Source organism: Brachionichthys hirsutus, chromosome 21 (genome assembly GCF_040956055.1).
Source record: "Brachionichthys hirsutus isolate HB-005 chromosome 21, CSIRO-AGI_Bhir_v1, whole genome shotgun sequence".
NCBI classification, from domain to species: Eukaryota; Metazoa; Chordata; class Actinopteri; order Lophiiformes; family Brachionichthyidae; genus Brachionichthys; species Brachionichthys hirsutus.
This window is the reverse complement of record NC_090917.1, coordinates 3252943-3266947: the sequence shown is the minus strand read 5'-3', so window position 1 is coordinate 3266947 and position 14005 is coordinate 3252943. Positions and strand designations below refer to the sequence as shown.

General features: G+C 44.1%; 2 protein-coding genes across 2 annotated transcripts; both read right to left on the bottom strand.

The window, feature by feature from the left end:
- Positions 1-503: 503 nt before the first annotated feature.
- On the bottom strand, positions 504-7056 carry trim16 (tripartite motif containing 16). Its single transcript, XM_068754412.1, has 7 exons — positions 7009-7056; positions 6376-6900; positions 3423-3518; positions 2809-3042; positions 2546-2717; positions 2140-2235; positions 504-1621 (listed from the first exon to the last, which is right to left on the bottom strand). The coding sequence occupies exons 1-7, from the start codon at positions 7054-7056 to the stop codon at positions 1023-1025; spliced, it is 1770 nt and encodes a 589-aa protein (XP_068610513.1). The 3' UTR covers positions 504-1022.
- Positions 7057-9528: 2472 nt separating this feature from the next.
- fads6 (fatty acid desaturase 6) lies at positions 9529-13749 on the bottom strand. Its single transcript, XM_068754691.1, has 6 exons — positions 13629-13749; positions 12444-12610; positions 11169-11349; positions 10852-11054; positions 9783-9962; positions 9529-9678 (listed from the first exon to the last, which is right to left on the bottom strand). The coding sequence occupies exons 1-6, from the start codon at positions 13738-13740 to the stop codon at positions 9529-9531; spliced, it is 993 nt and encodes a 330-aa protein (XP_068610792.1). The 5' UTR covers positions 13741-13749.
- Positions 13750-14005: the final 256 nt, after the last annotated feature.

Genomic DNA, 14005 nt, shown 5'->3' with positions numbered 1-14005 from the left:
AATGTGCCACGTACGCTTCCACGTCATGGCGTTATTATTGGATAAAAACATTATTTTTTTAAATAACTTTAAATAAATTCTAAAATACTTTTCACTGTAAATTATTATTTGTATTACTTAAATGGCATGGCTGTTCTCTTTTCCTTTATGTACTGTATTGTAGTTGCATTTCTCTTTGTTGTCAATAAAGTTTATTTTAAAAAGAATCATCATTGTGCGCTTAATAATACATAAAACAAAGCAATAGAGGCTCGTTTGATTGTCCTGTACTGTATATATTTTTATTTGCATTGCGTATTTATAATACCCCAGACAACTGATTTATTGTATAACAATGCAAATTGTCACCATTGTATACAGTTATAAAGTACATTTTTAATTTTTAAAACATTTGAACATGACCTTTGAGCTGTTGAAAAAACTTTCAAAATTCATGCATATTTAAAAGATCTTCACACATTACATTCTTATACTTAATACAAAACTGGTTTAGCATCGTTAAACTGTGCTAGAGTTTTTTAGCATTACTATCTATATTTTTATTTTAGAATGAACTTTATTCAATTATGACTCTACTACTTTCTGATATACTCAGTGTTTATCAAAGGCAAAAACAATTTTTATTGTATATCCACCCAATCCATTTATCCATAGAATAATGTCCTAAGAAATCCTCAATAACAAAAATCCAAATGATCCCACATATTAGATTTAAATGAACCTTCTGATTTTATATCACTGAATAGTGAACAAAAACTCTTTATTTTGCAAATGTTGTGTTTATTTGCATACAGACTATAGAGAACACCTCTGAATTCACAGTACAGTGAAATGCAACAGTCCTAAACATAGACAGAATAAATACAAATTGACCCCAAATATACATGAGATGGCAAGTTTCCATCTTATTATTTTTTATGTTTTGGTTATAAGGCTTTGTTTATGAAACCATTGGTATAATATTACTGAACTGTAATCTAGAAATTGATTTTCATCTGCTTTAGTTATTTATAAGCTGCCAATCATGAAAGAAGCATTTTATTAGTAGGTGAGGTGGGAGGAGAGGGGCTTTTGAGCCTCAATGGCTCCCCTGGTGCCACCAAGGCAACAATGTTCTCCTTCTTAGACAACCAGAATGCGGGGTAAAGAGGTTCCAGGAACTCTGCCTGGTACTTGTGGATGAGCGTCATGGTGTCAGCCACGCCGTAGAAAGCCAGGACACCTTTCGTGTAGTCCACATAAACGCCGATACGGGTGAACTTGTCCACATTCAGAGGTGTTTCCACATCGCTGTGCCAGGCGGAGAAGGTGCGGCCATTCCACTGAAGACACCAGGAGAAGTTGTTTCCTGTAATGCAGCTGTTGCTCTCGTTTCCCTTCCGGTCGATGCTCTTGTAGGTCAAACCGACGTGCGTGCCCTCGCCGCTGACGTCGGCCTCGAAGTACTGACGTCCCAAGTAAAAGCTTTCTGTTGCCAGAACCTGCCGCCAGTTTTCAAAGCGCTCGGGTACATCAGGATAAGGATGCTGCCAGGGCGTGGTGTTCGTCACCTTCCTGTTTTCCTCCGTCAGGCGCAGGAACTTGTGAGCTGTGTCGGCGTCGAAACTCAAGTGAGAGGCATCTGGTCAAAAGATTGTGAGCATGTTAGTTTACTCGTGTTGTAACAGCAAATAGTTAACAGGGTGCGAAACCCTGCAGGTGTCGTCACAGTTCATTTTAAACCGTAAGCTGCAGAACAAGTTCTCTCATTTGCGGTTGAACTCAAGAGGCATTTGAACTTCTCTTCTAAATGACTGAAATCCAAATAAGTAACAGCAGTAAAATATTTCAAAACAGATGAAAAAAACCCATTTAATATCTAAAATACAACTCGAATTTATCTTGTGACCCTTTGGAGGGGCCAGACTCTTTTAATCTTAAAGCCTGATGCTTTTTGTTTAGCAGATCTATCCGAGCTGAATGATGCTGATGATCTAAAAAAAACAACGATCTAAGCGCAACCTTAAAACGCACAAAGCTTATGCCGAAAATCGTAGCTTTCTTCTGATGCGACGTCAATATATTCTAAAATCACGGCTGCAATCATTAATGCAGGATTTCAGCCAAACAAAACCGCATTTCAACAAATCAAACACTCACACTTGACAAAGTCATCGTGCTTCTTCGGATCGGGCAGTGACATGTTTTGCTTTGTTGCAACGATTGCTTTAACCGTCGTCTTTATTCCCATTTTGTCTGCAGTGGAAGGGGAAAAAAAACAGTTGAATCTCAATTTAATTGCATGAAATTTGGCTTCAGTCGTAAGAAAATATGCACTGGCTTACAACTTCTGTTGAAGACATACGAAACAGGTGACTCAGGTGGCTTGTAGGTACGTAAAGTGTCTCGTGTGAGCCACCGCTCACAGATTTATAGCGCACCTGAACTCTAACGCTATGACACAGGCTGAAAATTCTTTCACGTGTGTGAACACGCCCCGATAGACAACTATTTGCTGATCTGGGTTGGAGCAGGATTTCCCCCCGGCAGTATCATGTTTTCTTACCGTTCTTGCACGTCTCTTTAACCTTTTCTATATATGAGGACACCAGCATGGCGCACAGCTGCTCCGTGGAGTCTTTAATGACACGGCTGAAGGAATTCAGTCGGTCCGTCAGGCCGATGTAGATGCCGGGTAAAGAGATATCCGTGGCTTCCTTCTTCCATTCTGAATAGGCCTATCAAACAAACACAGGGTCCTTCAGGAATGAGAGCAGCCTTTCGGCTTTGTCCCCGTGAAATGAGCCGCGTTGATCCGGCTGTTGTTACCTGCAAGAAATCCACGTCATTCTTGTTTTTCGACAGCTTCTCCACTTGCCCCTGTGTCTTCTTCAACTCCGTGCACCTCTGCTCCAGGTGGACCCGGATGCCTTCGGCCTGCTTCAACGCCTGGTTCTCCTCGGCCTCCAGGATCTCCTCCACCTCCCGCTTCGCCCTCTCCACCACCACTTGCAGCTCCTGGAACTGGGCCTCGATCACTCCTCGCACCTCTGTCACAGAATTCTGAGGAGCAGAGGTTTGGTTTTTAAATGACGTTGCATGGACTCGACATTCTCTAAATTCTGAGGGCGGCAGTGATGCATTCAAAGTCTCTGGCAGGTAACCAGCAGGGAACGCATCTGGTCATGTTGCATGACTGCAAACTCATGGAGGGAATTCTTTGACCCCCCCCGCCCCCGCCCCCGCCCCTTGCTCAACAATACTAAAACACGGATTTCCTCCCACACCACAGGGTCTGTTTTCAGTGGTCCATTGCTTCAGGTGTTTTGTTTTAATGCCAGAAATAGCCGCCGCCTACTGACGTCCATTAAATGTTACGACATTCACTTGAATCCAGCCAGTGGCCCCATGTCAGATTTGTCATGGGGGGGGGGGGTGCTTACCTCGATGGAGACCGTGTTGACTTGGAGTTTGTTAATGGCATTCTCCGCTGCCGTCATCGTCTTCACCATCTCAGTCTGCTTCTCCCTGAGTTCCTTCTGTGAACGCAAAAAAAGAAAGAGACAAGAATTCAGCCGAACCCACAGCCATGCTGTCAGGCTGGAAGTATGCTGGTTCCTAGGCAGTATATATACACAGTACATATTTGGCAGCCGTCAACTCTAAGGCTGCTTCTTTAATGTGAAATGCGACGTCTTTATTATACGAGGGGTAACGGGCTAGTTTACGTGCCCATAGTTCTGGTTTTCAGAGCATCGTCTTCTTTGCAGATCCGTGTTTGAATTCCTCGGGCAGGCCCAAGCATCTCCGGCGCTGATGTTGGCGCATGAGTTAAATTCTTGAACTTAAAGTTTAGGCCCTAAAGGGGAGCATTTCCTTTGCTTGAACTAGTGTGGCGGGGGGCGGGGGGGTCATGTTGTCACGGATCCACCCTGCACACGGCATCATTCGTTTCATTTGAGGAGGAGAACCGTGCACGGTTGCAGCTACTCCTCTTTCCTCTTTGCATCAACACATCAGAATTTTTTAGAAGAGTGAAACGCTGTTGCTGTTTGTGGCATTTATTTTACCACGCACAAACAATTGCCCGGCTCTCGTGCACATTTGCAGTCCTGAGGTAAAAGTTCATATTTACTCAAACCTTAGAGAGGCAAAGTTCATCCCTTTCCAGTGCAAAAATACTAAAGTCGATCATGTTGATTCGAGTCCATCTGTACCAGAACCTAGCTATGAGTGTATCAGATTAGACTGTTGTTTTCTGGGTTCAAATCCCACTTGAGGACCTGAGTCTTTTCTGTATGGAGTTTAAATATCCTCCCCAGGGTGACCGCCTGGGATAGAGGCTCCAGCCCCCCCCCCCCTCTTTCCAATCCTGCTGCATAAAATGGATGGATGGATAATCAGATGAGCTGATTTTACGTGTTGACCTACCGACCCGTTCGAGCTCAGAATAATTCGCAGTGATACATGAAACCGAAGCGTCGTGTCGGTATGTGTCATCACAGCTAATACGATTCTAAACAGGTCGAGCAAATCCACTGTTTGGCACAGTGACATATCTGACAGCGGCTATTAAGGATCCCAACATCACAGCTACTCAACACGTGTGGATTTATGACATACAGCTGAAATAGGAATCTATTCGCCGTTCCTGTTTTAGCCTTAAAAGGAGCTGAAAAAAGAAACGTCCCGGCAACTTTTTTTGAAATACAGATCTTCCGGTATTTGAAGAATTATCACCTCAATATCATCTTAATTTTGTGACAGAAAATTCAAGAAAATATGTCATTTCCTGCTACCTGGGAAGGAAATAGTAACGACTTGAGTTGAACAATGTGCAGAAGAAGGAATCTATTTATACAGGCGGACACTGGAAATATCCTCAGAACAAAGGTGAGCGACATTTCAAATAGTTTTAGCCGTTCCTTCCTGTGAGATTAGAATGCAATGCACGAGAGGCATTGCCTGGGATTGGATGACACACGAAGCAGCAGTGGAAAGGAGGATCAGCTAAAGAGTGATGAGTTCTTAAAAAAAAGAGGATTTAGGCGGTGCCACTGTGGAACATGAGGTCTGACCAGGAAGTAGTCCAAGACCATGTTTTTCTGCTGATATTGTATTGGCAATAGAATAATTACTAAGCATAATGACAATTATATAATTAATAATTGCAAAAGCAATCAAGTAATCATTAAGTGGAGATTAAACAATGTTAAGTAACTGATCTACAGGGACGGTTAGTAAGACAATAACTGTCTGCAGAGGTTCCCATTCACGCTTCACCGAAAGACCTTCGTGTGCGGCAGAGTTTTCGTGATAAACAGTTCTGGACTGCATCTCCGTGTTTGACACTTAGTCTCCGTGTTTGACACTTAGAAATTATGACTTCCTCCCACATTGTTACTTAGAATTTCCCTTGCATAAACACCTGCCTGCTGTTCCAAGAACCAAAGAATGTGTGCCTATATAAGCGAGATGTGCTCACTGCCCTTGGCTTCAGTCTGACAATCACAACCGGTGTTCTGCTTGTCTAACTGAAGTCCCAAGGCCTTGGTAAAATAATTAAAGACCAATCTTACATAATCATGTGTCTTTATTATACAATTATTCAAAGTGACAGAAAACTGCCAACACAACATCGATACAGGATAATTTATTTATTTATTCATTTATACGCATGACTTTAAATAACAGCAATAGCATTTGTAATATTTCCACTTTTGAATATTTTTATTGGCACTGCATGCCTCCCTGCAGAGTTTGCTCTTCATCGCTAATAACATGGGTGGCGGCTAAAAGACACGGACCTCTGCAGGAATGTCACGAACCTGCGGGGCCGCAGGATGTCACAATGAGACGAATGACACTTGGGCTCCACCTTGGCGTCAGAGGAGCTAAATAGATCCGTGGATTGAGTTACCAGACTGACAAACATCCTCATTAATCACAGAGAGCAGACTATGATTTGAGGAGCTTTAGTGTGGACGTCGAGTCAGAATTACTGTCTTCATTGCTTTTAAAGCTGCGCTGAAGGATATGTGAGAACACCTGCGCATTTGGCAGATGCACTTCATCCCCTCACGACTGGTGATGAGAGCTGCATCCATAAAGCGGCTCAGTTGGGCACACGGAAAGCCGGGGCAGTGGGAGCGAAAGATTATTGTGATGCTCCAACTGCAGATGAAGGGCAGCGTCAAATTTAGTTTTTTTTATTTATATATATATTGCTTAATACAATTAATTTAAGTTTCTGCAAAAAATGTTGTAGAAAGAGTGTGTGTGTGTGGGGGGGGGTTGGGAGCAGGGACAGAGGAATCTTTGACATTTAAGTTTTATAACCCCCCCCCCCCCAAAAAAAAAAGAAATGGCTCAGAATGTGGGAAAAGTATCACATACCTCTATCCGGCTGCGAGCTTCGACCACAGGTATGGTGTTGTGGCCCCTGTGGTCCTCCATCACACAGTCCTGGCAGATGCAGCAGGCGTCAGCGCAGCAGAAATGCTCCAGGGGCCACTTGTGGCTCTCGCAGGTCCGCCTCTCGATGTCCCGGAGCGGGTCCACCAGCCGGTGGTTCTGAAACTTTGGGTTCTCCAGGTGAGGACGGAGGTGGGATTGACAGTAGGACACCAGGCAGGTGAGGCAGGATTTGAGGGCCCGACGGGGGTTCTCGATACACGAGTCACACACCACATCATCGGGGCCCAACGGTTCCTCCTCCACCTCCTTTTCTTTTTCGTCTGCCTTCTTCTCCCCGGGCTTCTTGGGATCCTCAGATTCCTTCAGATCCCTCTGGATCTTGGTCTCCTCCGTCTTTGATTCGGGGCTTTGATCCTCGTTGCCCTTGATGACCGGATCATCAACTTTAGTTCCATTCTGCGTGGGAACATCACCAGGCGCGGGCTTGTCAGGGCTCGGCAGACACTTGGGACATTCTTTGCTTTTGTCCTCGAGGCAGGAGCCACAAACAGAGTGACCACCGGCTGCTGGCTTGTCTCCAGCACCCCCCGCACCTGAGCAGGTAGCACCTACCTGCTGAGGGGGGGCGGGAACCGCTTCTTCAGCTGCCGTATCTGCCATGTCTCCAGTCTCTGTCTCCGGGCTCCTCTCTCTTGCACCGTCTGAAAATAACTGGCTCAGCCACTTTTTTTTTTGTCTGCCAGGAGTTCCTGAATCACAATGAAGAGCCTAGAAAGCCACACCTCGAGGATGTCAGCCCATGCCCCTACAGTAGGTTCAGTTTAAACTCTTAACCACTCCTGATGCATTTACATGCAAGCAGATACGCCCCCCCCCCCCCCCCCAAAACACGCCCACCCCTTTCCTGGAGAAAAAGGAAATCACAGGGTGGAGCCAACACTGCAAACTAGGAAGTGCACTTCAGCATTGCAGTCCCAACATGCATTGTGTTTGAGCACGACCGGCTTCCACTGTTTGCAGATTTCCTTTTAGCACGCTGATAACCTGATCATTGACTTGCTCTGTTAAATATCATTCACACAGGCTTTTGTCATGCGGCATTTCGGCTGCTCCACCTTGGAGCAAATCCGTAAAGCAAATGTGAATGCAGTTGAGTGAATCAGCAGAATCAGAAATCCCAATCAGGGCAGGTACAGTCACACCGCCGTGTGACCACAGCGGCCGCTTATCAGAGAACTATGCTCAGAGTTATCTGCTAGAATGAGACGTTCACTCACAGTGGAGTGTGAGGAGTGTAGGGCGGCTCTCACATGGGCATGTGAGTAACTCACAGGAGTGTAAAGCCAATCAGATGAGTGGTTTGCTCTTTAATCAAACAGGCCCGAGTGTTTTGTTTTTTTTAATCGTGCTCTGAAGAACTAATTTGCATATGAAATTGCGAATCAATAGTTTCCAGCCATTTGGACAGTGTGGAAATAAAAGACAATTGTTGCCTCCTTCCAAACATTTGATTTCATCCACTCGAGCGATGTCAGGGGAGAGAGAGAGAAAAGTCTGTTGAGCTAGAAAATTATAAATAAACACATTTCTAAAAGGCATAATCAATAAGCCCCACTGTTCTAAATAATATATTACACTTTAGAGAGAACTAACGTAGCAAATTTATCGTGTAATCACGGCCGAGGCACTTTGTACTGATCTCTGGGCAGCATCAACCACCACTAGCAGGCTTCTCTGAGCCAAACATCCTGCACTAATCAATAACTTCATCTCATCTGTGGATCAAATGACAAAGTGTAAACACTTAGAATTATTATGATACCCAGAGAGAATGTTGGCCAGACTCTCTCAGGGATATTAGACTTCATCATTTTGTAATAAACACAGTACAGTTAAAAGCTAAAGTTTGTTCATGTTTGCTGAATGTTCCATTATCTCCTTTCAGCTGCCTGTGAAGTGAGTCAAAGTAAACAGACAGCTATTTACTAATGTTCTACAGCGAGTGTTAAGTTTGCTCTGCTGCCCCCTAGTGGCATATGTACAGTACAGCACATAACATTATATACATAAAGTATTTTTAACAATAATGAAGGATTTTTACATTTTTATTTTACTTCACATGGTCGTGAAGTCATAACTGATCATAACCTTCCAGGAAGTTATATTTAAAGGATATGTTTGTGTATAAACACGCAATAATTCATTTAATCAGGATGAAGAGAAAGCAGACTGGAATAGAAGACAATTTATATTTATTATAAGGTAACAGTAAAGTGCTTTTTAAAATGAGAAACAAACACACCTGTTCTTAGTGGACTTACAGTGCAGTTAAGAATATGCCATAGAACACAGAGAATTTGCATCAATAAAAACAACATGTGTAACCGTGGAAACAAGGGCTCTTCTTTTTGAGGAGCATTGGTTGCAGATTTGTTTCCCTAGATCACCTTAGTTTTCAGTAAAAATCAAAATGAGTAAAAGACATTTCTATTATCTGCAGTAGACCTGCGAACATTGACAAAGTTAAAGGACATTTTGGAAATACTGTGTGTATGACCGCGAAGTGCAAATATGGAGCTGAAGGCAGGGAGCCACAATTCTATGAAGTCCAAGATGAGAGAGAATACAATTGGACAAATCAAAACTCCTCTAAAAATGTTAAATCCAATATATTGTGCAGGAAAGTGCATTAAAGCCCAAAGATATCGTAAACATATTAAGTTACAGCATGAGTTTTATTTCTGATCATATTTTTAAAATGTTATTAACATATATTTCATCAGCTCCTGATGCTGCACGTCAAAGTTACAGGAGGCGCTATTCTGCACCAGCAGACCAAAGAGCAGCTCACTGAGTGAAACGATTTGGTTTATAGGTCAAAAGCTGTGTTTAACCTCCCGTGGTGATTGAACCCAATCACGTCATCTTTTGGTTGAGCATTTATACAAGTACCATCTATCAAATAATCTCAATCTGCGTCTATAATTTAATAATAATAATAAAACAAAGACAGAGATTTCATGTTAAATTTAAATTCTACAGATTGGAACTTTGTGTCGTATTTCAGAGTCTAAACACTGGACGTTGTGCTCGGGAGCATCAGCTGTCATTGATCTGAGTGGGATCAATCCTTCACTGCACTCCCACTAGCTCTGTGATGGGCGGGGCGAACACCATCAGCTCCTTGTATTTGTGGAAGAAAAGGCGCAGACGGGAAAGGTAGCTGTCCTCCTGGTACGGAAGCTTCTTTTCACTCAGATACTTGCACACGATAGGTTTCACCTGGAGACACGGGATCAGATTTATAGACACCGATATTTGCATCAATAACTTTTAGCCATTCAAAGGGACAAGATACTACAGAATGACATAATGCTGTTTCCTACCTTCAAACACATGTGATCAGAGAGGAAAGGGAAAAGGTGGTGCTCCACGTGGCAGCTGATGAGCGAGTGTCCAAACATCCAGTCCAGCAGGACGTTTCGCGGTAGGTTCAGGACCCCGTGGGTCATCTGGATAATCCTCTTGGGTCGACTGGTCGCCGAGAACATGTGGAGGCCAATGTGCTGCGGATTACACAGACGGATTTGGTTGAATTATCGAGGAAATCACACAGAAAATAAGCAGGGAAAAAAAAATCTATTTAATCTGCTGAAGAAAATAAGATGCTGAGAAAGTCAAAAACGAGCCTTTTCTTTCCAAGTGGAAGTTGTCTTTTCATAGCTAATAATATCTAATAGAAGCTGATTAAAGTGCTCATTTATTCTAAATAAGTGTCTACCTTTAAATAATATGATCATAAATAATGAACTATATTACTGGTGTTTGTAATATTGAAGGGTTCCCAAATTAATTTTCCTATAAATCCAAATCTAATAAAATGAATCATCTCTACAGCGACAATATAATATAATATATCTTATCTGATTTATGATCAGTAAACTGAACAGAATGGCCAACGTGATTTGAGCAGGCCATTGTTTGCTTTTACATGTACATATTCCTCCCGATTTCACATCAAGAGTTTGTGTTTTCTAATCCACCTTCTCACGCTTTGAACAGAACAATGCACATTGACCCGTGTGGTCTGGAGAAACCATGCATGACTTGTTCCTTTTTTTTTTTTTTATCCTGTTTAGGTCCCCGATTGCTCCGATCACACACGAAGCTGCACTGGAAAAAGGTTTCTCAGACGGCCGTGGAACAAAAGCTGCCATCATAACTATTTGGAACGGTAAATCAGCTCTAGTATGTTCAGTGTGAATTCAGTGCTGGTCGGAGCTTTCACTTGAATCACGTGATTTTAATCCGCAGATAGATGTAAAGCGACGGAGACTGGAATGAGAAGGTTTTCTTCAGCTACAGTTTGATTCCAAAAAGTTCTGTAAGAATGCGATCCAAAAAATATTCATCTTATAGTCATAATTCTGCTGGTCTGCTGCAGGTATTCCTCACCTGGAAAATGTTGACATGGATGTACGGCACCGAGAACATCGCTCTGCACGCCAGCATGCAGAGCAAAGCGCTGAGAGGCGACAGGAAGCCGGACACGCGGATCAGCAGCCAGTGCTGTGAACGCAGGCCCAGCGACACCATCAGGATGGTCCGAACCGTGTGGCCCCAAGAGTCCGTGTGGCCCCAAGAGTCTCTGAGATGAGCTGCAAAGCGAGAGGATCAGACGGCCGTCGCACGCACGACAATAAACTCGCACCCAAGCGAGAGAGGCGGGGCAGCTTGAAGGTATCTATCGTGGGTCCTGCGGCGCCTCTTACCGAGTGCAACGAGTGGAGTGATGATGGGCACGGCCAGGGGCGCTACGAACAGGTAGACGGTGCGGGGCAGGAAGGGGGCCTTCCACAGGCTGGAGTCCCCCAGTCCAATGACGTTAGTGTGAGCGTGATGCATCTTAATGTGACCCCGAATGGCGGCCCGCGCCGAGAAGGAGCCGCAGATCTGAGTGGAAGAACACAAGCTTATGAGCGTCCACGAAAAGATGCAGCGGGATGCAAACGAGTTTCCACAAATGCCGTTAAATCAATCAGGAAACTCGACTGCAGGATGCGGCGACTTGTAATCCGGTGTCAGCTGCTTTTCAGCCGGCCTCTGAAAGAAGACATCGACCCTCAAATCCACTTCATCTCAGATACGTTTTGGTGGCGCCGTCATTTATCTACCGTTACCCCTACCGTGTCCAAATATACATAGACACCCTCAAAATATTGATTTTTAACGTCCCAGATCTGAAACTGGATCCGGTGGCTATCGGAGGAAGCTCACGGGCCTCGGTACTTTTATTGGCCTGTTATTATTTGCCATGCTGGTTAATATCCTTAAACTCTTGCTGGCAGACAAACCAATCGATATTTAAATGTTAAAAAAAACAAAAACATGCCGGGAGATCAATCATTACGTTCTTTTTCCACTCAGTTTGATCACTGGAACATTAGACCGAGGGGAAAGAGCCGTAAATGTTATGATGATGTTCTGTTTACTTAAAGAGCTGCTGGACATCCAGTAAATAGACACATCCAGGGTTCACAAGTTCACTGAACTGTCCCAGCAGCTTTAATAACCGGATTCCCAGCATTAAACAGAGCCACCGGGGTAATCACTCACTCGTGTCAATATTCATGCTTCTGGAGTCAAAGCACAGGGAGGCATTTCACATTTATGTACGAGTGGTCTGCTTCTTTGAGCATGAACCTCGCTGTATGAATTATTTAGCTTTAAAGGTGCAGGTTTCGCTTTACCTTAAACGCCTGGGACGCCACCCCCCCCCCTTCCCCCGCTTTTCTAGTCGCTCTGCTACTTTATTTGTCTCGAAGCATCTCGCTTCACGTTTACCCTGCAGACGTAAGAGCTTTATCAATCTTCCAACCTAAGCAAGAACGCAAAATTAGATTTCCTCCCTGAAATATCAAACTGGTGCTTTAAGTGCTGCAACCGATCAGGGTTATAAATGAGAATTATAACCAACAACAACAAAAAAAAAATGTTCTAAGCCGGGTGCTCGATGTCAGCGTTTGGTTTATTTCTGAGCATCGCACCTCGATGAAGAAGATGGCCCAGAGCTTCCCCCACGCCTGCGACTCGCTCAGCGCCCCGTGGCTGGCCAGATGTGCCCCTTTGGTGGTGATGACGGCGTGAGCCACGCCCATCAGCAGCAGGCCCGCTGAGAAACACAGGATCCGAGAGGATCCCAGCAGCAGGAAGGCTGTGAGACAGCACAGGAGAGGACAGACCCACACCATTATCCAGCAAATGTTCGGACCACTTACACAAGCCTGCTCCATCACATCGACATAAAGGCATTCTACCTCCAACTACCTGGAGCATCTGGATTTTTAATTCCTTTTTTTGGTCAGAATTCTTATATTCCACACACAAGATAAGAGTCGTGATTAAATCTCTGTGTTTTGTTTCTACTTCTATTCCTGCATCAAGGTTGAAATTCTTATCTTCTTGATTGCCGTATCTATATCTCAACCCCGATACTCCCGATTAATTATTTACAAGAATGACAACTGCCTCCTTCCTGTCTGAAGACGCAGCTTGATGATTGGTCTGATTGGTCAGTTCTAATGCTCGAGGCTCCTTTGGGTCGGTACAGCAGCTGGATTTAAGATAGCCGATGCTGATATTCATCTCCTTATCCTCGTATACTGCGACGTGTGTATGCTGTGTGGATTAAAGGAAAAGTCACAAATAATGAGGATCGAATGATTCAGGTGCATCTACAAGTATGGATTACACATTAAACTGCTGAAGGCAACTGGGCCTCATCAGCGAGAAGCACTTGCTGGTTATTTTTGACTAGTTTCAGACTCTCAGATGTGGCTGTCAGGTTTCATAAACTACTTTGACATAAAACGGATTTTTTTTCATTCTAATTTTGGACTGCTGGGTTGGATTTAAAAAAAGCAACTTGTTAAAAAAGTTGAATATTCATAAACAATTGGTCAATTTTTCCCTTTTTTCTGACAGGTTTTTTTTTGTTTTCATTTTAATGCTTCTGAAAAAGCATGCCAAAGGTCAACCAGTAAAAACCCAACGATTTTACAATCTATTTCAGCATAAACTCTGCATTGTAGAGATAACCAACAATAGTTCAAGGTAACAAAAAGAGCAAATGCCAGTCAGATTCCTACATCATCACCAAAATGATTTGCATCGTTATGATGTAAATCTGTGACGGGGAGCTGCTGAGGACGTTTCCAGCGTTGCAGTCTTACCGGGCGGCAGACACAGGAACGCCGCCGCCAGGATGCTCCAATCGATGCCTCTCCTCTCCCACCAGCTGCTCTCTTTCACCACCTTCTGCACCATTCTGGTGAGCTCCATCATCAGCGACTCCTTCTCCGCCTCATCTTCGTCTGTCCCTTCATTCCTCTTCCAGTCCCCCTTCACGGCTGACACCACCTTCCTCTTGACCAACATCCCCCCGGTCCCTCCGTCGCCTCCTTCCCTCCGCTCCTCTGGAACATTCATGTCGAGCTCCTGAGCTGCAGCTTAGCACAAAGTCACCATGTGGTTTGCGTCCTATTGTGAGCGGACAGCGCTGGACCGTCCAGGCGCGCTGTATCCTGAGCATAAAGTCCACGGTTCAAAG

Excerpts from the sequence above, each read along its gene's own strand:
- trim16 (XM_068754412.1), bottom strand. The coding sequence starts at position 7,056 with ATGGCAGATACGGCAGCTGAAGAAGCGGTTCCCGCCCCCCCTCAGCAG. Across the intron at positions 3,519-6,375 it reads AAGCTCGCAGCCGGATAGAG|AAGGAACTCAGGGAGAAGCA; the intron begins GTATGTGATACT and ends TTGCGTTCACAG. Across the intron at positions 2,718-2,808 it reads ATGACGTGGATTTCTTGCAG|GCCTATTCAGAATGGAAGAA; the intron begins GTAACAACAGCC and ends TTTGTTTGATAG.
- fads6 (XM_068754691.1), bottom strand. The coding sequence starts at position 13,740 with ATGATGGAGCTCACCAGAATGGTGCAGAAGGTGGTGAAAGAGAGCAGC. Across the intron at positions 12,611-13,628 it reads GTTCCTGTGTCTGCCGCCCG|CCTTCCTGCTGCTGGGATCC; the intron begins GTAAGACTGCAA and ends GCTGTCTCACAG. Across the intron at positions 11,350-12,443 it reads GGGCCATCTTCTTCATCGAG|ATCTGCGGCTCCTTCTCGGC; the intron begins GTGCGATGCTCA and ends TCTTCCACTCAG.